At 42.1% G+C, this 22,336-nt stretch overlaps 1 protein-coding gene across 3 annotated transcripts in view; it reads left to right on the top strand.

The window, feature by feature from the left end:
* Nucleotides 1-20,166, top strand: part of lrp4 (low density lipoprotein receptor-related protein 4) — a 113,788-nt gene extending 93,622 nt beyond the window's left edge. Inside the window, exons 15-39 of one of the 3 annotated variants that reach the window (XM_084062784.1) lie at nt 929-1,105; nt 2,269-2,394; nt 3,480-3,688; nt 4,106-4,187; nt 4,845-4,950; nt 5,747-5,948; nt 6,217-6,406; nt 7,323-7,454; nt 7,760-7,900; nt 8,134-8,220; nt 8,541-8,712; nt 9,460-9,622; nt 9,790-10,015; nt 10,469-10,772; nt 11,699-11,917; nt 12,047-12,181; nt 12,319-12,427; nt 12,736-12,928; nt 13,893-14,006; nt 14,706-14,823; nt 15,516-15,580; nt 15,687-15,774; nt 16,115-16,256; nt 18,183-18,244; nt 18,686-18,776. In XM_084062784.1, coding sequence (XP_083918910.1) covers nt 929-1,105; nt 2,269-2,394; nt 3,480-3,688; nt 4,106-4,187; nt 4,845-4,950; nt 5,747-5,948; nt 6,217-6,406; nt 7,323-7,454; nt 7,760-7,900; nt 8,134-8,220; nt 8,541-8,712; nt 9,460-9,622; nt 9,790-10,015; nt 10,469-10,772; nt 11,699-11,917; nt 12,047-12,181; nt 12,319-12,427; nt 12,736-12,928; nt 13,893-14,006; nt 14,706-14,823; nt 15,516-15,580; nt 15,687-15,774; nt 16,115-16,256; nt 18,183-18,224 — 3,542 coding nt within the window. In that variant the 3' untranslated portion in view covers nt 18,225-18,244; nt 18,686-18,776. Of the gene's footprint in view, nt 1-928; nt 1,106-2,268; nt 2,395-3,479; nt 3,689-4,105; nt 4,188-4,844; nt 4,951-5,746; nt 5,949-6,216; nt 6,407-7,322; nt 7,455-7,759; nt 7,901-8,133; nt 8,221-8,540; nt 8,713-9,459; nt 9,623-9,789; nt 10,016-10,468; nt 10,773-11,698; nt 11,918-12,046; nt 12,182-12,318; nt 12,428-12,735; nt 12,929-13,892; nt 14,007-14,705; nt 14,824-15,515; nt 15,581-15,686; nt 15,775-16,114; nt 16,257-18,182; nt 18,245-18,685 lie in introns of all 3 variants that reach the window. The other 2 variants (XM_084062783.1, XM_084062782.1) reach the window with 2 other exon arrangements.
* The last annotated feature ends 2,170 nt before the right edge of the window (nt 20,167-22,336 follow it).

The following is a 22,336-nucleotide window of genomic DNA, read 5'->3' as shown; positions in this document are numbered from 1 at the left end:
TATTAGAAAGAGTAATTAAATATTGTACAACTTGAAAATATGAGATGATGTGCAAGGTGTGTCGTCACGTTCGTACTGTACACTAACACTACACACAGCTCCACAACACTTTATCATTCTCGTCTCTATCCTGCTCCGGCCATTTACCACTTGACATTTACGCTCTGCTGTAAAACACTGTCATTAAATGAGAAGTCCTGTTTTAAAAGCTCGGCTCCCAACAGCCTTGCCACAAGCCCGGCGCAGCAGCAACAGAAATGAAGTGGGCAAAATCACTTTTTCCACCCGTTCAGCACTCTCAACAGACCAGAGGCCACGAGAGGGATTGAGCAGAGAGAAATGGTTTAGAAGAGTGTGGGCAGATGCGGCCCACAAAGTTCAATCTGCGAGGAGTACCCCTCAGTTACTCTTTTATTACATGCTGATGGATAGGGGCTGGCTTTTGATCCTGCTTTCAAGTTCCTAGATGGAAAAGGCCTGTTCCTTAGAGCGAAGCCACAAAGTGCCTGTCTCTCCTCTGGTTATAGCCTAGCCATGAGGCTAACCTAATTAGCAACAGGCAGATGGGACATGGGCTAAGTGAAAGCAGCTCTGATCTGACATAAATGAGGCTGCGACATCAGCCAAGCCCACAGAGCTGCATGGAAAGCGGTTCTGAACATTGCCAAATTTCACACTCATATCCCCCTGCTTTTTATGTAGGCCTATCCAAACAAACATCGCAATTTTTGTTATTTTAATCGAATCCGAAACTGTAAATTGGAGCATGTCGCCAGTTAGGCTGATTTACTTTGCTGATAATTGCAACTTTGCTCAAAAAAATATGTTTGTGTAGTTTGGAGCAGGTTTTGATACTCTTAATGGTTTTTGGTTACTGCTGCATGTACGGTTTGCATTTTCAAAATATATGACTCTCTCGCCCCTCTAGGCCTGCCCCACCCGTTTGCCATTACCGTGTTTGAAGACAGCCTCTACTGGACGGACTGGCACACCAAGAGCATCAACAGCGCCAACAAGTTCACCGGCAAGAACCAGGAGATCATCCGTAACAAGCTACACTTCCCCATGGACATCCACACGCTGCATCCCCAAAGACAGCCCCTAGGTTGGTACATCCACACACTATACCCCCAGAGACAGCCCCTAGGTTGGTACATCCACATGGTGCACCCACAGAAATAGGTTGGTACATCCACACACACACTATACCCCCAGAGACAGCCCCTAGGTTGGTACACCATTGTTAAGAAAGTCTTAATCAGGAAAATGCCACCTGCACTAGTAATTATTGTAAATGCTGAACCTTATCCCATTAGACTGTTGCACTACGTTTTTGCACTGGATTTTTCTGTGTACCATGCTTGTTTTATCATATTAATTGTCTGAAGGTTTTGTGTCTGTGCATGACGCTGTTTATTTCTTGGTCAGATGTCTATTGAAAAGGAGTTTATTTGTTTTTTTTTATGTCAAGATGAGTTTTAAATGCCCTCCAAATGTCGGCTGAAAAGGCATGAATTCAGTTAGAGTGGCCTTGGAGGGGAAAGTTTGCCAGAGATTGGGAGGAGATGGCTATCATGGTTCATTTAGTTTCATGATTGCTTCTTGCTAGGCAAGGGTATCTCATGGAATATCCTAACTAATACAATCGCGTAGTGGCTGGACTTCCGGGTCATCTGGGTAGGACTTTGTTTCTGGTATGTCCTAGCAGACCACGTGTCCAAATTCCTACACATTAACCTAAAAACCGATCATGCCTGTAGCCTTCTTTGGATGCTTCTCATTGACTTACATTGTACAGTAAAACAGCTCTCATAGTCACTCTTTTGGCACGTAAACAAATACAAATAAAGTTGATTCAGACAATATAGAACATCACCAAACCCAGTACTGTTTTATTTTTTATAAACATGTCAACTTCCTGCTGATTTTACTATTTGAAGATCCGGAACCAGATCCGCGGATCCAGTCCGGGTTTTTCTTAATAAAAAGAACACATTTTGAGCATATTTTGAATTATCAATTTCTAATCAATGGAGCAATTATTTTTGATTTCTTGTCCACCTTTGGGGTTACATCATGGCAAGGTAACTACACAACCCAAACCTCTACCAAAGTTGTCTTGCCCTTTAAGAGCGTCTGCTAAATGCTTAAATTGTAAATTGTATTACTGTACCTCTGTACTTTTTGCAAACTGTTAATAAAATATTCTATAGAATCAATCAATCAATAAACGTACTTAATTTCCCCAACTTTCTGTTTTTGCTCTAGGTGGTCGCAACCGCTGTGGGAACAATAACGGTGGCTGCAGCCACCTCTGTCTCCCTAGCAACAAGACGTATACCTGTGCCTGTCCTACAGGCTTTAAGAAGGTGGACCACTACAACTGTGCCAAAAGTGAGTTGATGAACTTCAGAAACTTTGCAGTATGACAACATTGTATGACTCATGTCTAATGAGAACATGATGCAGTTAAACATAGGTCAGTTGTGTGTGCAATACCTGTTCCACTGGTAATACTTAAAACGTGTTCTCTAAATGTATCGTAAGATGTTATTTAAAGATGACACTGTTTTTGTACTGACAGCGAAGGCTGGATCACCTTTGGTCTTCAGCCTAGAGTTTAGAAAGGCCACAAGAGCCCAGTCTCAGAATGTCTGGCTCTTGCAAGGACCTCTGGATATGTGGCTACAAACCAGTTCTAACTGAGACCTAAACATAATCAGTGACCTCTTTAAGATGAATTCTAAATCTAAAACTAACACGTAATCACTGTAGAGAAGCTGTGAAAGGGATAATATGATATCATGATGGGAGTGGAATTCTGGTGTAATCTGGGGCCGTTATATGGCTTGTCAGGAGAACAGAGCTTTACAGATGAATGTGCACACTGAAGGCTAAATGTATTTAGTTAATTTATAGTAGGATTGTGCTTGGTAGGGACGGGCCTTTAGGGTTAAGTCATAGGAGGGTAACCCAGTTCTAGATAATTTAGTTAAATCTGCATATTAATGGTGCTAATATACTGTATCCACTAAAGGGGAATTCCACAAAAAACATAAAGAAATCTTATTCCGCAGAAGTAGAATGTTCCTTGTAATCCTTGATAAAAGAAAAAGAAAAAGTTTTGGATTGAGTGAATTCTTCATTAATTTTATTGTGAGAGAAGGTTTACAAATTGAAATGAAATGACATTTCCATAGCTGTGAGACAATGACACAATCCATCTCTGACAGGGCTAATTGATGATGTCAGTGGTTTGCACTTTGTTTTAGCAGTGAGAGTCCATAACTCAAAACTCATGAAGCAAATAAAACATGTACAGTATGTTGTTAAAGTAGTGGAACACCCCTCGTTTTCTGCTAGTTTGCTAGGGTTCTGACAATTATTTTGTTAGTGTTGTTGTGCTGTGTGTTATGCTGACACCCCACCCCCATTGTTGAACCTAGAGCACTGACAGAAGACCTTTGGTCTTTAATCAGGTCTTGACAAGTTCCTGCTTTTTGCCCGAAGGACGGACATCCGACGAGTCAGCTTCGACACAGAGGACATGTCCGACGACGTCATCCCCCTGGCTGACGTGCGCAATGCCGTGGCTCTGGACTGGGACGCCAAGGAGGGCTTCATCTACTGGACAGATGTCACTACAGACTCCATCAACAGGGCACAGTGGGACGGAACCAAGCAGGAGGTCAGTGGTACAGCTTTATTTATATGTATGTATATGTTGTGATGATTAAGCTAGAATCACTCAGATACTCATGTCGGACTTCCCACTACACTAATATTTGTACTTTTTATTTGTACTGCATATTTTATACATAGGGAAAGTAATAATTCATTAATTCAAGTAATTACTAAAGTTACTAATTATTAAAGTAATTTGGCGTTTTGAACTTTGAACCTAAAAACAAAACAGCCAAGCTCCTTCATCTTACATTTCACATCTATGAGATTTGAGTGTTGGATGGGAGAAGGTGAGAATACAGGAATGTGAGACTTTGTGATGGCCCCACCTACTGGGGAGAGCGTGAAATCACAGCAGCGAAACATTGCTCTCAGGGTGGAGTTGAGAATGGCATTGTGAGCTTGTGGCCTTGTGTTTCAGGTGGTGGTGGACACCAGCCTGGAGAGCCCAGCCGGTTTGGCTATTGACTGGGTGACCAACAAGCTGTACTGGACTGATGCTGGTAAACGCTCATATGTTGTAATCATACTGCCGTATTAGATATTCACAGTGGTGGAAAAAGTACTCAAATTCTTTACTTAAGTAAAAGTACCAATACTGCAATATTAAAATACTCTGTTACAAGTAAAAGTCCAGAATTAAAAATGTACTTGAGTAAAAGTACAAAAGTATTGGCATCAAAATGTACTTAAAGTACCAAAAGTAAAAGTACTAAATATTTGAAAATAGCAGATCTACAAGCTCACAACGCGTCGCGATGCGACGCGTTGTGAGCTTGTAGATCGGCTATTTTCAAATAGCCTAGGTATAAAATAGGGCTAAAGTTGTTCGTCTATGTTTATAATATAATAATGTATATCTGAAAAGTAACTAGTAACTAACGTTTTCAAATAATTGTAGTGGAGTAAAAGTACAATATTTGCCTCTGAGATGTAGTGGAGTAGAAGTAAAAGTATTGGAAATCGGAAATGCTCAAGTAAAGTACAAATACCTCAAAATTGTACTTAAGTACATTACTTAAGTAAATGTACTTAGTTACTTTCCACCACTGGATATTCACAATAACGTACAGAGTATTACATTTTGACGTTCACAATGGCAGTGGCCATTGTTTGAAAGTGGATGGGTAAAACTGTGTATGTGAATGTGTGTTCATTAGGTACAGATCGCATTGAGGTGTCCAACGCAGACGGAGGCATGCGGACAGTGTTGATATGGGAGAACCTGGATCGGCCCAGGGACATTGTCGTAGACCCTATTGGGGGGTAAGAGACACATATCTAATAATTCCATATAACATGACATGATATGGGGCATCCGGGTGGCTGAGGGGTAAAGTTCCTCTGCGCCTCTGTGGAGACTAGGGTTTCGAATCCTCCGCGGTGCATCAAGCTTGGACAGACGTTCCAAAGGACACCATTGGCCGTGTTGTTTGTTGCACTGTTTGTTTGTTTGTTTGTTGTTTGAGTGCCATTGTTCCACAATGAAAACAAGCCTTTGGGTTTTTTGTGTCTCAACCATTTGGGGTTTTTAACCCATTGAGACCTGAAGCCGATTCTACATGTCTCCTAATCCCAACGGTATTCTGAAAAACTTATGTTTCTATATCAGTGGTGCTCAATCTTTTTCATGTCAAGGACCCTCAAAATTATATGTATTTGGCTGCGGACCCCCATCAAAATATGTTGTTCCAGGGACCCCCAGAAGCAAAGATTTGAGTTAAAAATGTTCGCTTTAAAAAAATATATATTCAAAGAATTTGCACACATTTTCACGATTTTTCAAAAATAGCAGATCTACAAGCTCGTAGCGCGGCACTCGGTGCCGCGCTATGAGCTTGTATATCTGCTATTTTTGAATAGCCCAAAGTGTAAAATAATGCTTTTTAGCCCAAGTCTAAAAATGACACAGTTCCAGGTCTTAATGGGTTAATTAGATGATTATCAAAAAATCTATACAATATTCATTCAATCAATTACATCCTCCCGGTGAAACGTGTGAAACCTAGTGTGCTGTTTCTAATAAGCCAAACCTTTTTCATTAATTCTCCTTCTCCTCTAGCTTCATGTATTGGACAGACTGGGGCGCCAACCCGAAAATTGAGCGCGCAGGAATGGATGCGTCGGGCCGCATCGTGATCATATCGTCCAACCTGACATGGCCCAACGGACTGGCCATCGACTACCAGACCAAACGCCTATACTGGGCTGACGCTGGCATGAAAACCATAGAATTTGGCAACTTTGACGGTTCTGACAGACAGGTAAGAGAAAAAAGAAATGCAAAAAAGGTAGTATAGTGTATTATCTTATATAGAATTCCCCTAAAATGCTGTTGACAGGGTACTGTACCTGTGAGATAATATCAGAAACGTTGTACGCCTTAAGTGATAAACCGAGATAAACACAAATTCTGGCTTAGATCCAGCAGTATAAACAATGGGATAAAATGTATTGCTTCAGTACACATTATGTAAAACTTTAAATAAATACATGTTTTTTAATGTATTATTTGTTATTATTTGTGTGTAGGTTTTAATAGGCACCCAGTTGCCCCATCCCTTTGGGCTGACCTTGCATGAGGACAAGCTCTACTGGACAGACTGGCAGTCTAAAAGCATCCAGAGCGCTGACAAACTCACTGGCCTGGGACGCCAAACACTGGCCGAAAACCTAGAGAACCTCATGGACATACACATGTTCCACCGGCACCGTGCCACAGGTTTGTCTGTTTGTCTGTGTACGTCTGCATGTGTTCATATGTGTGCATATTTGTGCAGATACCATGACCGTGGCAGCCATGTTTGACACGCTAATTTCCTTACGCAGCGACGCCGCATCCGCTGACACTTTATTGCTGTATCGGCCCTAGGGCTGATGTCGGTTATCAGCCTCTCTGCCTTTTTGTCAGCCCCTTCATGCAGGGTATGTGATAAATATGATTTAGAATATGAGAGAAGACCAACATAATCCCTTTATTAAGGACGTTTCTTAGGCATCGGGCACTATGACAACTCCAGAGAATGCAGTACTCACTCTAGTGCAACAGTGCACCTTTGTCTCTAGTGTATGTTCTGTAACATACTGTATATTCAGAGACCACAGTTACCACGCATAGAAAAAGCGCACAACTTAATATTGATGAAGTATTGTGAGAGGCTGTGTTGTACATTAACTAAGAGCAAAGAGCTAGGATCCAATGAAAGTCTTAAAAAAAATGTTATACAGGGTAACCATTGGAAACGGGTAACTGGCTCACCATGATGTGCTTTCCCGCCATGGCGAGAGACAGAATCTTCCCGTCTCCTTTTCCCTCCTCCCCAAAAGCTAAGTGTCCGATGACACAGAAAGGATTATGGGGGGGACTGGCTAAACTGATCCCTGATCAGAGGGCGAAGAACACCTGGGGCTCATACCAAGTTGAAGCATCGCTGATGGGAGTGATGTATAGGGTTTTCCTACCAAGGATTCCCCCAGGCTCCTGGAATGTCTCCTGTGTCTGTCTCGCCGTCTGCGTGTCTGCAGTTTTGCGTCCTCTGACAGGCTGCTCCTCTACTTTGCCCCAGTCCCCAGCCAATGCAGGGGGTTCAGGGCAACATGTTGAACTTAAGTCTCATGTGTCTGTGTCTCATCTGTAGTGCACAACCCGTGTTTGGTGAATAATGGAGGCTGCAGCCACCTTTGTCTCCTGGCTCCGGCTCCTAAAGCCTCCAGCTGTGCCTGTCCCACCGGCATCAATCTACAGTTGGACGGAAAGACGTGTACTCATGGTAAACTTTGTTAATAACATCATAAACATTATAAATGTATAGTGTCACAACACATTATAGTCATGCTTATTGTGGATTATATATTTTACAGTCGTTTCTTTATAATGTTCCATATCATCCATGTGCTTTAGAACTTGTTACCCATTTCTCAATATTTTCTAATAATCTAGCCTAAGCTTCTGTTTAATGCCACTCATTATTCAAATGGCTATTTTGGTGGTTATCGTGGCAGTTACTTAGATTTGAATTTGTAATCTGGAATTTGTTGTGTGTGTGTGTGTGCGTGCGTTTGTGCGTGTGCGTAGGCATGAGCAGTTTCCTGGTCTTTGCTCGGAGGACAGACATTAGGATGGTGTCTCTGGATATTCCCTACTTTGCAGATGTGGTTCTGGCTGTGAATGGCTCTATGAAGAACACTATCGCTATTGGAGTTGACCCCAAAGAAGGTGTGTGTGTGTGTGTGTGTATCACATATCTGAGATGTGGCATGACGTTTACACTCTTGTAAACCCTCTGGATGGTGTGTGTGTGTGTGTGTGTGTGTGTGTGTGTGTGTGTGTGTGTGTGTGTGTGTGTGTGTGTGCGTGTGCGCGTGCGCGCGCGCGCCATGTCCATGCCTGTGGTCATGTGTTGTATTAAAGCTAGATCTTAACATATGTGCATGTGGCGCCCCCTGCAGGAAAGGTGTATTGGTCTGATAGCACACTGAAGAAAGTCAGCAGAGCCAACATCAATGGAACAGCACATGAGGATATCGTATTCACTGGTGAGGCCAACTTAAATGAGCTATATCATGTACTTAATAGTTAATAACGCTGTTTATGTAATTACATTAAATGAATTGTAAGCGTTGACATTTGGGAGTGCCTGGTGGCTCCGCCAGTTAATTCACAGACCTATGCTCCTTGTGAGCCGCGAGGAAGATCCATGTTCCAATCCAACCCCCATCTTGTCTCACATATCTCTCCTCTCTCTGCCCTTGGGTTCCTGTTTCTCTGCTCTGAACTATCTGAAATAAAGCATAACCATGGCAATATATACATAGAAAAGACTTCTTTCTTTAATTTGAGTCACATACTCTCTCAGGGTTAATGACCACCGATGGCCTGGCGGTGGACGCGGTGGGCCGGAAGATCTATTGGACAGATACCGGTACCAACCGCATCGAGGTGGCTAACCTGGACGGCTCCATGAGGAAAGTTCTGATCTGGCAAAACCTGGACAGTCCACGAGCCATTGCTCTTTACCATGAAATGGGGTGAGGTTCCAGGGACACATTCTTCATTTTGATATTATTCAGGCCTTCACCTGTATGCTACATCTATAATACTATATCTCATCTCTCTATAATAATGTTGCATTACATTACATCACAATGTCTTGTTGTCATATATCCAGGCCAGGGCGACTAAGTGCCGCCAGCTACAGAAATGGCTTCAGTTCCTAGTAATAATAATAACTTTACACACATAGCACTTTTCAAAATCAATGTTACAAGGTGTTTAAAACACTAAAAAAGTGAATGACAAAGTATAATAAAACTTCCTTAATTTAAGCCAACTGAGACCAGATGCTCTTTGGAGAGGGTTATCAAATGGTTCCTTTATTCTAAAGAAAATGTAGACAGGTATTGGCTAAATTAAATTTGAACTTTGCCTAGACATGTTACAACGAAGGCTTTTAAATATGTTTTACAATTGAATTGTAGACCTTGGACTCTATTTAAATTCACCATTCAGATTACCTGCCTACACATTCTTTAGAGAGGAAAATAACCAAAAGTAAAGCTTTGTCAGAAAAGATGGAATTCATTGGTGAAACCGACATGGTTTTCATGGTGAACAAAGTAAGAGATATGTCCTATACTATAGGTTAGAATATATTCCTGTGATCCAGTGAGAAGACTGGATCAGGAGGAAGCTTTTCTTATCACGAGACATACAAGAGCCAGGAGGAGGGTTGCAAGAAAGTTATTTTCTAATTCCTCCAACTGTCTCTCTTACAGCTACATGTACTGGACAGACTGGGGAGAAAATGCCAAGCTAGAGCGTTCAGCGATGGACGGTTCGGACCGTCTGGTTCTCATCAGTAACAACTTGGGCTGGCCCAATGGTCTTGCTATTGACAAGGCAGGCTCGCAGTTACTGTGGGCCGATGCCCATACAGAGGTTAGTGATGATGACCCAGAGCCATCTTTTCACCCAGTGAGCTTGAATTCTCTGAGTAATATCAGTATGTAACTAGCAAAATAGTTACAGTACTTATTTTTAGATAAATTCTCTCCTTCTCTCTGGTCTACAATTTGATTATTTTTGTATTCTAATCTGTTCTCTAGCGTATTGAGGCTGCTGATCTGAGTGGTCAGAATCGGCATACCCTCGTGTCTCCAGTCCAGCACCCATATGGCTTGACCTTGCTGGGCCCCCACATCTACTGGACAGACTGGCAGAGCCGCAGCATCCAGCGAGCAGACAAAACCAACGGGGCCAACACCATCACCGTACGAGCCAACCTGCCAGGTTTGATGGACATCCAGGCTGTGGACAGAGATAAGCCTTTGGGTGAGTCAGGCTAGTAGTGTAGTTACTGTATGTGAATTATGACTTCAAACGTCAAAAAAAGTTCCCCAAATGTTTTTTATTTTTGCTCGCTTGAGATTGAAAAGTATTAAGACACTTCAGCTATGGAAACGCATTTGTCAAATGAGTAAACTTTTTAATAGTAATATTTTTTCTGGCTAATGTGTGTTCTTACCAAACTATATTTACCCTAATGTAGCCTATTTGCTTCAGATCATGGAGATGTACATAATTCCCTTTGCTTTTTGCATAATTAGAAAAACATTTACTAATAAAAAAAAAAAGCTTACATGGGTTTACTACTGTAGGTTTATTTTTTACATTGTGAAGAAGGATTTCTGCTTTATCAGTGTTTTGATTGCATTTTCATTTTCTCTCTCCCCATTCCCTGCCTTTCTGTTTCTCCCTCTCTTTACTCTCCTCTTTACTCTCTAGGTTTTAACAAGTGTGGCAGGAGGAATGGGGGCTGTACTCACCTGTGCCTGCCCCGTCCAAATGGCACATCCTGCGCCTGTCCCACTGGCATCATGCTGAAGGGAGATGGCAGGTCGTGCGATGACTCCCCGGAAACCTACCTGGTCTTTTCCAACCGTGTCAGTGTGCGCAGAATTTCCCTGGATACCGATGACCACACGGACGTGCACGTGCCCATACCAGAGCTGCATAACGTCATCTCTCTGGACTATGACAGCGTGGACGGGAAACTCTACTATACTGATGTCACCTTGGATGTTATCAGGTAGGAACCAGTGGTGGAAAAAGTACTCAAATGTTTTACTTAAGTAAAAGTATCAAAACTGCAATGTAAAAGTACTCTGTTATAAGTAAAAGTTCAGAATTAAAAAATTACTTATAATAAAAATAATTGCAGTGGAGTTAAAGTACAATATTTTCCTCTGAGATGTAGTGGAGTAGAAGTAAAAATATAGAGTATAGACAATTGGAAATACTCTGCATACGCATACATGCTTGGGTATGCACACACACCCAAGAGTGGGCTTGTACTCCTGGAGATTCAACCGTACAAATGGAAATCCTCAACTTATGAGCATATCGGTGGTCTGGCAAGTTTAGCCCATGAACTAGTCCTAGAACTCACAGTACTTGTACTTGACATTACTGGCGACCACAGGCATGCAAACATGTTTAAATGCAACGTTTGCCTCATGTTTAATTCTATTGCTTTCTTACTAATTGTGGCAGGGGAGAACAGGAAGATCACTTTTTACTTTTTACTAACCTGTCCAGCAGTGGTTCTCAACCCTTTTAATTTCAAGGACCCCTGTTTGATGCATTAGGCCATGGACCCCCAATTGTTTCTATTTTTATCGTGTTATCTTAATTCTCAGAGTGTAACCAAATGGAAATTGATTCCATTTCTACACTCTCAGAGTTACAGACGCGTAAGGGTCCATTTGGCTCCTAACTATCAATCATTTAGATAAGGACCCCTTGGAACCCCCTCAAGGACCCCTGGGGGTCCCCGGACCTCACGTTCACTGCTGTAGAGTATTGAGCAACTAAAGCTTAACCCTGTGGTGTTCCCACCCTCAAAGTGTGGGCCCCCCCTAAAGGCCCCCCAACGTGCATTTCAAAGAAATGAGCCTTGAATATGCATATTTCATCATTTATTAGACGTAATTAATCACTTCCTTTGTGGATTAGGCGTGCCAACCTGGATGGTACCGGCATGGAGACAGTCATAAGCCAGGGCCTGAAGACCACAGACGGGCTGGCTGTGGACTGGGTGTCCAGGAACATGTATTGGACAGACACGGGACGCAACACCATTGAGGTGGCGAGGCTGGATGGGACTAGCCGCAAAGTCCTAGTCAACAACAGCCTGGACGAACCTAGAGCCATCGCTGTGTTCCCCAGCAAAGGGTGAGAGGCTTGCATCCCAGCCTGGACAATATATTTAGTGTTTCTATAAATGGAGCAGTCATAACTTGTTGTTTGTGTGTTTATGAGAGAACGGCTGTGTTTCTCATTCAATTTTCCTCATCTCTCCAGGTACCTGTTTTGGACAGACTGGGGTCACATTGCCAAGATTGAGCGATCCCACCTGGATGGCTCGGACCGTAAGGTTTTGATCAACACCGACCTCGGCTGGCCCAATGGACTCACCCTGGATTATGACACACGGAGGTTAGAGAGGGGCGTGGGGGCTTGGAAATTAGGGGAGGTTGAGTTCAAAGGAGAAACTCTGATGTCTTGCTATAATGTACAATTCACCATTGTGAGTGTGTGTGCGTGTTTGTGTGAACCTCTATTATTTTACACAGGATTTTCTGGGTGGACGCTCACCTGGACCGGATCGAGAGCTCGGACCTGAACGGGAAGCTGCGTCAGATCTTGGTCAGCCCTGTCTCTCATCCCTTTGCCCTGACGCAGGTACACCCCCTCCACTACCCCAAAGCTTTCAAGCGCCGAACTGACTCCTTCCTCGTGGCTACTTCACCTCCTCCACTCACCCTGTTCTCTCACTCCTCACCTCGCCGTGTGACTCACTCGTTTCCTTCTCCCACTCACAACTGAACCCATTGAAACTTAACCATTCCTTCTACTTCCTTCATTTCTGACCCTCATTTTTGTCCCTCCTTTTCCTCCTTCCCTCCCCCCTTTTTTTCCTCCTTCCCCCTCTCCTCCTTGTCTGTGTTTCCCTCTCTCTCTCTCTCTTTGTCTCCCTTCCTTTTCCCCAGTTGAAGCCGATGTCCTCCTCTCTAACCCCTTTCTCCCGCCTCTCGCAGCAAGACCGTTGGATCTATTGGACGGACTGGCAGACCAAGTCCATCCAGCGGGTGGACAAACACACGGGCCGCAGCAAGGAGACTGTTCTGCCCAATGTGGAGGGCCTCATGGATATCATAGTGGTGTCACCGCACCGACAGACTGGTGAGTGGGCTTTGGAACAGTATGGTGGAGAAGATAGGACAGATGACTCTGATCGAGAGCCGGATTTGAACCCATGGCAGGCCGTACTTGATTTGTTCTTTTATTAGTACTGTTTTTAATTCATAACGTATCAATGTCCAATTTTGTCTTGCTTGCATTCATTGATTGGTTGGCTGTATGGTTACCTTACTGCCACAGTTTTTCTAGTTCAAAACCAATATCTCTGCTGTCTTTTGACAGACAAACAAGGATACTAAATAATCAAGTTGGTTAGGACTGACAGATGTCATCTATGGGTATTGGCTAGTTCTGTTCAGCTTGCTAGCAGAGGTTTTTCCTGTGTACTTGTATTTTTACAACTTATGAGCCACCATGAGCCACAAAAATCTAACAACAAACGAATCTGCCTGTTTAGTCTGCACCTTGTTGTATCTATTGAGTGCCACTGAGTGTTTGGCACTCAGTGACTGGGGATGCTAGTGTTTGGTTTGTGTCACCTTAGGTTAGCTAGCTTCCAAAAAATATACTCAAAATTGAAATGAGTGAGTACATCTTTCACGCTGTCAATACTTTACAGCATTAGAAAGAAAAACTAAACTAGGAAAAGCTATCCTGAATTTATGTTGGCATATTTCCATCATACAGGTGATGAGGGGGAATCAATTCAATACTAATGTATGTTGTAGAATACGGTGCACAGTAAACTGCTCAGTTTAGAATCCTTTACTGATATTGTAGCTTGTGGTTCGCTTTTTCCATACAGTGGCATACAGATGTTGCTTTTGAGCTAGACATGATCCTGGTCAGTACTATATGTGTACATCAACCAAATGCAACACAATAAAGTTGTATTATATTGTGTTATATATTATTAAATGATTATTAATCAACTGTGTCGGTGCCGTATGGGACGCATGGGGGTTTTGTGTTGAGGCAGTTAAGGAACCCCTCTCCTCCCTTCCAGGTACAAACCTCTGTGGGGCAAACAATGGAGGATGTACACATCTTTGTTTTGCCAAGACCAACAGCTTTGTGTGCGCCTGCCCGGATGAGCCTGACGGCAGACCCTGCTCAACAAGTGAGTGGACTACTCTGTGTGGAGTTTGCATGTTCTCCCCGTGTCTCCTAGGGTAGTTAATACCCTCACAAAAACATGTAGTAATCCTGGTCACTATACTGCCTCCCCCTGGTCAGCCGGGGCGCCTGATGGAGGAGAAGGGAACTGGTTGGAATAACGTGTTCCTTCCACGCGCTATGTCCAACCAGGGAAACTCCCCCCTGTCGGGTGATAAGAAGCGGCCTGCTTGCTCCTCATGCATTGAAGGAGGCATGAGCTTCAGCTTGGGCTCTCCCTAGGCTGGCAGAGGGTAGGTAGTGCCCAGGATTACATAGGCAATTGGCACTGGGTGAAAAAATGTGGGTTACAAAATCGTGGGATAAAAATTATAGAGAAAAAAAAAAAACAAGTGAGTGGACTGTTGAAGTGGTTGTCAAACTTTTTCGTGCCAAGGACCCCCAAATTATTATTTATTTGGTCGCGGACCCCCATCTGAAAATGTTTTGTCCCAGGGACCCCCAGAAGACAAGATTTGTGATAACATTTTCTTTTAATTATTCAAAATGATTTAAAGAATGTTAAAAAATATCAGATGTACAAGCTTGCAGCGTGAAGCATGAAGTGACGCACTGTGAGCTTGTATATTTGCTATCTATATAGTGGATGAGTGCAGGGATTGCCTTTTGAACTCAAGGTGCTAATCAACATGGATACGTTCAGTTTCAGGTTTTGTCCCTACCTCGCCTGACAGGAGGATGACCAGCACGCCAGCTCCCAAAAAGATACCCAAAATCCCCACTGACGCCACTGTCCCGCGTCAGGGACCCTCACTTGTAAAGTATGTTTATGTTCCCAGTAGTACTAGATAACATTCTTATATAGAAACCTTTAACGGGACACGATTTTCAACATTGTCCTATTTTGTTGAACTAAGCAGTCTTGTGTGTGTGTGTGTGTGTGTGTGTGTGTGTGTGTGTGTGTGTGTGTGTGTGTGTGTGTGTGTGTGTGTGTGTGTGTGTGTGTGTGTGTGTGTGTGTGTGTGTGTGTGTGTGTGTGTGTGTGTGTGTGTGTGTGTGTGTGTGTGTGTGTGTGCGTGCGTGCGTGTCTAAACGGCACCAAAGTTATGCTTAAAAGTGCTCAACCAATGATGTCACTTGGGTACAATCTGTGAATATGTTGACTATAATGCTGGCTTCCTGTTTTTAGCCACTACTTTCAGTGGCTGTGACATTGTCTTTATTTGTTGTGTTTACGGAAAAATGTCAATCTTGACTTCAGAAAATATGAATCATGTTGATGCATGGCTGAAACAGAATTGTCTCTGTTAATGTGGAGTATATTTTAAATATTGTTGTTTCTATAGACTATGATAACTATCAGTAATTATCTGAAATGCACATCTACAGTGTGATAGTGTTCCTTTATGACTCACAGAAACCCTGCAGGCAATTACATTATATTTAAAAAAAAAATTAAGTCATTGGGTGCCTTTTTATCTCACTAATGCTGTGTTTTCAATCCATGATACAGCTGCACTGACAAGAACCTAAACATGGAGGGGTGCTTGCAGAGCAACGTGGTAACCGCTCCCCATGGTCAGTACTAGATATCTCCTGTCCTCATCACTCAGTTCTTCACTTGTATCTAACCTAAGGTTTTCTGTGCACACATGGTACTAATGACACCTGTCATCTCTCTTAGGGGAAGGACTTCATATCAGCTACGTGATTGGTGGAATTCTGACCATCCTAGCTATTCTTATTCTTATTGCTGCCTTCATTATTTACAGGTAACCATCTGCTTCTTTTCTTGTTTTTAACAATTAGTAGCCCTAATATGATGAAACTTAAATTGTCATAATGTAGAAATTGGCTCATTACATTTGTACAACAGAACACACATTTTAACAAAATTAGATTAAGCAAAATCTCAAACTTTGCATATGTAGGGCAGTTGCGTAAGGTAGTACTTAGTAACTGTACTTGGTCGACAAATTTGGAAAGACTGCATAGAAATATGATCTGTGAAAAATAATGCTAAATATTTGCTGAAGTGTATACCATAGACAATAGAATCCAAAGGACTTATTGAGGAAGTCACAGAATCAAATGTCTCTCATCCGTCAACAGGCATAAAAAGTCTAAGTTTGCAGATCCGGGGGTGAGCAACCTGACCTACAGCAACCCCTCATACAGGACTTCCACACAGGAAGTGAAGATTGAGGCATCGCAAAAGCCTCCAATCTATAACCAGCTTCGATATAAGAAAGAGGTAAGTGCTCTCGTTCGAGTCCGGGCCTCAAAATCAACACCTTACCCGATACTTTTTCTTTAATGGAGAAAGGAACTTGAGGTCAATCCATCCTGAGTTTGTCTCACCAGTGCTTTAGATTGTTTCAGAAATACCTTTTAATGTTTTTTGTAGATGTTTAATCATTACTGATGGTGTAGTCCATTGAAGCAATAAATCCTCACTGTGTACAATACTGACAATTGAGTAAGATGGAGTTCAGCAGCATGTGAGAAAAATTAGCCTGTAGTTTTTTCCGTTGGCCACAACCGTCTAAATGCGTCACTTGGCGGATAAAAGACAGATTATTTTCACTTGTTAACCCTGTTTTATATAGATCCTAGTACTACTGTCTTGTTTGCATCGATTTTAATCCTCCACGGGTTGGCCAATCGATCTGAAATTGCACATCGCTATTGAGGACTGGCATAGGCAGGGACTGATGAAGCAGATTTTTCCCCAGCATTTTACAGACTACAGGAAGTGGGACTTGGACAGAGCTAACAGTAGAGAGCAAATGACTGAGTGTAAAAGGCTGCTGGATTCCATGTGTCCCAGTGTTAATGCAAAACATGTATGCGAGTGTACATTCGCCACACAAATGGACAGTAATCTACAGTGAGTAAAAAGAGGAATACCCACAATATGTCCAGTGTGAAGGTTGGCCGGATGGTCACGGCTCCAAAACAATTTTCGCGGATACGACCTGCTGTGGGCCTTGTAGATCTGCAATACCGTCGTGCATCAAAGCGTAACTCGGCATGGACATACAGGCATAGAAAGCGAAGCTCACCTGTGGTCTACAGGACCACGATGAAAAGAAGCTGTGTCATCTTTTTAGCATTATTGCATAAATATACCTCTGTACTATTTTGAAAACTGTTAATAGAGTATTCAATCAATCAAAAAAACAGGACAAATATGGTGGAATGAAGTACTATGTGTACAGTATATACCGTATATCTATGCGCTGTGCACTGAATACCTGCGCCCACAGAGGCCCAGTTCACTTGAGAGTGAACTGCGCATGTGCAAAACGTAATGTGGGGAGTCGATGGTAAAGATCTGTGTGCTCTGTGTGTGAAGTTAGTTTAGACAACGTAGAACAGTTTTATCTACATTTTATGGCAGATTATACATTTTACTCACTAGTAATAATTAACCATGTAATATTTACCTTGTTGGTTTGATCATTTTGATAATATAAATAAATATATATATATATACATATGTATGTAAATATACAGAGAATATATTTTGAAGTAATATTTATTCAAGGAAGATCTAGGTTTGGGAGAGGTTGTGCGGCGCACTAGCACCCTCTATTGACGGGCCGCCACTGTTTAAAACCATTGCAATGTCCATGTTCAGAAATGCATTCAGATGTACAGATATTGTTGAGGAACATACAACACTGACACTACAAACAGTCACTTCCAAGCTGGCCAGCGATGATTAATTCAAAGCAGCTGTGCAGTTAGATGACTGTGTGTGCATTGTCCTTGTTAGTCTCTATAGGGCACGGGCTGCCCGTGACAGGATGATACAATTAAGATAAAATAAAATAAGGATTAAATGGATATTCCACCGCGCCTTAAGCCGAAATCAGGCTGATACGGTGCGACACATATAACTGAATAAAGAAGGCGCTGGAGCAACCCGGACGATTGGAGCCTTTTTATTTGTAGGTGCTCCAGCACCTTCTTTATTCAAGACAATATAAGCCTTTATCAAGCCTGGAGGGAAATTCAGGTGTCATAGCAGCAAAAGTAATGACAATGAAACACAGACGAGGCACAGTTAACAGTAAAAGTCAAGTTCTCCTTTAACGTGAGATACAAACACTCACCGACCCTGGCACTTATGAATGTATTCCTTTCTTTTCCTCCCCCCTGTCTCTCACTGCAGTGCTCTCATCCTTACAATACCCTCTCTCCCTATATCTTTTGACCCACTTGTCCTGCAGAGAGGTAGCTACACTGCATGTAGGAATCATGCTCTTGCCAATGCTCTCTGATTTATCTTATTCTCTTCTTAACCTTTAGGCTCCTTTTGTCTATTCATACCCTCAACTGTTCTGTCCTATCAGTGCATGTGACGCCTTTATCTGAAATCAGGTATTCCTTGGCTTGGAATACATTTTCAGAGCACTCTAACTGCTGGCATGACATGTCAGCTCACACGCTACTCTTGTCTTGTGGTGTGATGTTTGTCACACTTGTAACACATGGAAACATTGTGTGTCTAACCCCAGCACACCATCACTAAATGGACCCAGCGCGCTGTACGTTGGGCTGCAGTTGGAGAACTTGTTGTGGAATGTTTTGCTGTTGGGTTGTGATTAACACATGACCAGCGCTACGCCTGACATCGGGCCAGCTCTAACTGCCTGTGTGCGGTTGCTTCCCTAGGGAGGAGGGGATGGAGGTTACACCAAGGAGAAGATCCGTATCGTGGAGGGCGTGTGTCTACTGTCCAACGACGAGCTGTATTGGGACGACCTGAAGCAGATCAAGCCTTCACGGGGAGGCCTGCACACCTGCATGCGCACAGACACAGTGTCCCTGCAGGCCAGCAGCGCGTCGCTGGACGACGGTGAGACGGAGCAGCTCCTCCAAGAGGAGACGTCCGAGTGCTCCTCCATAACCACCCTGACTCCCTCCACCGTCACCCCGCAGCGCCACGCCCAGCACAGCCTGCCCGACACTGGGTGGGCGTCCATACGCAAGCCCTCCACCGAGAGCGAAGTGTGAAAGGAGCTCTTGGTCCCCCGACCCCACCCCACCCTTGCCATGCGCTCTCACGCCTGCATACATAACAGACTATACATGTGTATTTATAAATGGTACAAACTTGGAACCTGCACACATTGACATTGGCATTTCCTGTTAATATGTAGAGTTACACAAATATGCCAGTACACCGTTCATCAGAAGTGCATATGGACCTCATTATACACACAAAAGAAAACACTCCCTTATACTCAAAACCTCATTTTTCTCCAATCATGGGACTCCTTGCCCACCGTCCTACTTGCACACATACAGAGCACTCTCAGCGCAAGTTTCGCTTGTAGGCAAAACGTAAGACAATTGATGAGCATGCTGTAATAAGGAAGCGAAAGACTCTAGGAAGAATTTAAAAAGCATGTGCAAGAGAGAGAGAGAGAGAGATGTGGGCGTGTCTGGAGCCTTTTTGAAAGGATGTAATCTCCCCCGGTAAGGGACACATCTTTGTACGTAAACCTTTTTGTGGAGTTTTTTTTGTTTTGACAAAGCTAAAACAATATACTCTCGGACTATATAACAAAAATGCTCGCTCTTTCAATGCCACTCATGATTTGCCATATCATTATGAACTCTATTTATGAACTTTTTGTACTCTGGAGTGGTTTTGCTGATTATTTTTAGAGAATGGTGAACTATGTACAGCAGTGCCCAATTTTCTCATAGCAAGGAATATAAATATTTCATATGTTTCAAAATAGACTAATAATAGACATATTTTGGCCACTTCTATATAGGAAAAATAAATTGAGTGACCAAAATACATTTGTGAAAATGTATTTCCAGAGTCTGAAATATATTTTTCAAATACATTCTTTGGTCAAACATTTTGCGACATACATGAGATTTAAAGGAAAAACTTTTTTTTTTTTTTTTTGCAGTATGCGATGCAAAAGTTATATTTATGACAGTGCCAAAGGGCGGGGCTTCACAGAAATCTTCACACTTTTTTCTTTACGGTACAGCAGATTGACTGATTGAAAACTCACTCCATCGTTTGGGAAAACTGTTGATCTGACATGTGTCAGCCAGGGCTTAGCTGATATACACTCAATTGAGTGTCCATACAGGACAGGATAACATTTTGGTTTTTTTTTAAACATTGCTGATCGTTGGGGGAGGGAGGGGGGGTGTATTGGCAGAGGAAGCTGTGATGAAGTATAGCCCAAGTGCCAAACATTTCTTTGTTTATTTTATTCAGTTTTATTTATATTTCTCGATGGTTGTTAAGTGTACATGGCATTCTCTGAGACGTTCTCATTAAAGTAGTCAACTCTGTAATGCAATGTGCGCTCACAGTTTATACTATAGATCAATATAACAGATATTTCCCTCTGTAATATGGAGCGTACTGTATGAGACACTTAAGAATACTGTGTATATCTGAACCCACTAAACAGTGACTTAGAGTTTAGAAATATATTCACTGACAACTTAATGGAACCTTAATTTAATACAAGTAAATATATTATGCATTGCTTTAACATTGAAGAGTACCATTGTCTGTTGCAAGAATATGGTACAAAGATGTATAACTATATTGATGTATCAGTTGAACTTTTCAGAACCATGTACTTTGAAGTATCTTGTATGAGTTCAGCAACTTGCTGATTTGCTGCTAGACAAAGCACTGAGGCTAATGAAAGAGGGCCTTGGCAGCTACGGTAAACTTAGTCTCTGATCATTGGTTGATAGTCTGTTGCAGCGCGTCAGAGCGACCCAATCATCCCAATTTACAATCCCTCCCACTCTGCTCAGAAACTCACTAAAAGTGTACAGATTTTTATCATGCAGGTAAAAAGCAAGGCGTTTGTGTTGAAGATATTGTGTTTTGTTGTATAGAGTCTTGTACAAAGGGATTTCATGACCGTTTTGACTTGTATTAATTTTACTCACTGGAGAAGAACAATTTTTTTTATTGTTTTTGCTGGTTGGTTTTAACCACTGTGTTTCCGAGTCTTGTAAATGATAGGGAAGACGGCAGTTATTTAATAGTGTTCTTCTATGTTATGAGATCTTGGTTGCGTATAACTATTGTAAAGTTAACAAAAAAAAGAGGTATTTATGATTTCTGTTTGGTTGTCACTTAATGTGTAAATATGAAAAAGACTGTATATGTATTTCCATTGCAGTACTAACAAGCTGTGTTGTGATATAGTGAATTTATCCCTTTGCTATCTTTTAATATAAAACTGCATTTGCATTTTAATGAATCTTGTGACTCATTCAACTTTGTTATATCATGATTTTTTTTGTTTTTGTTTTAACTTTTTAGTTAAAACGATGGTATATTTATTTTGACGGTGAAATAGTGCATACCACAGAATGGCTTACAAATAAGATGAGCATATACTGTACATTCAGGCACTTTATCAGGTACACCTCCCCAGTACTGGTTCAGACACCCCCCCCCCCACCCCCATCACCCTTTTGAAAGTTAGATGAGTTGTGCACTATGAGATGCCCTTCTGCACACCACTGTTATAAGGAGTCTGGATGTTCTCTGACCTCTCTCATTGACGAGTCTACAACAACTTACTGCCCACAGAACTGCTGTTGACTGGATGCTTTTTGATCAATGCACCATGCTGCAAAAGTCTCTGGAGAGTGGCTGTTTCTGTGATGCTGAAACCACTACATCTGGCACCAACAGTATATACTGTATTTATTCTTTGATGTCTTATGTTGAAATAACAGGATACGGTAATAATTCTGTTTGAGTTATGGTGGAGTTGCATGTTTTCATTAACCAATGATTTTTCCATTGAGTTCCACTTCAAACATGAAGACTAACATCCATAATAACCGTTAAAGCATAAGTGTGATGAAACGAGTTACAAAAACATGTTAACATGCTCTCTACATGTTCCCAACTAATTACGTACGTACTCTAACTCTCGATTTAGATGCAAGGTGAAGCCTGGTTAGGATTTAGATGAAAATGTTCAAAATAGTGGATTCAAATCAGGGACCTTGTGTTTATAAAACGCTGACATATCTCTCATGCTAGAAGCATGGGAGATATTAAGGATGTTTTAATACTTAGCTCCAAAAGACAGATTTGAACCAACAACCTTGTGTTTATGAAACAGCTATTTGTCTCCTGCACCACAGAGGCATGGAAGGTATTAGTGATAAGTAAATACTTGCCGCCATAGGGGGCGGGTGGGTGGGAGGGGGAGAGAGAGTATATATATATATGTATATATATATATATATATATATATGTGTGTGTGTGTGTGTGTGTGTGTGTGTGTGTGTGTGTGTGTGTGTGTG

This window comes from Gymnoscopelus microlampas (assembly GCF_963454915.1).
Source record: "Gymnoscopelus microlampas genome assembly, chromosome: 1".
Taxonomy (NCBI): Eukaryota; Metazoa; Chordata; class Actinopteri; order Myctophiformes; family Myctophidae; genus Gymnoscopelus; species Gymnoscopelus microlampas.
Note: the sequence above shows the minus strand (reverse complement) of the source record. Positions and strands in the feature narration are given on the sequence as shown.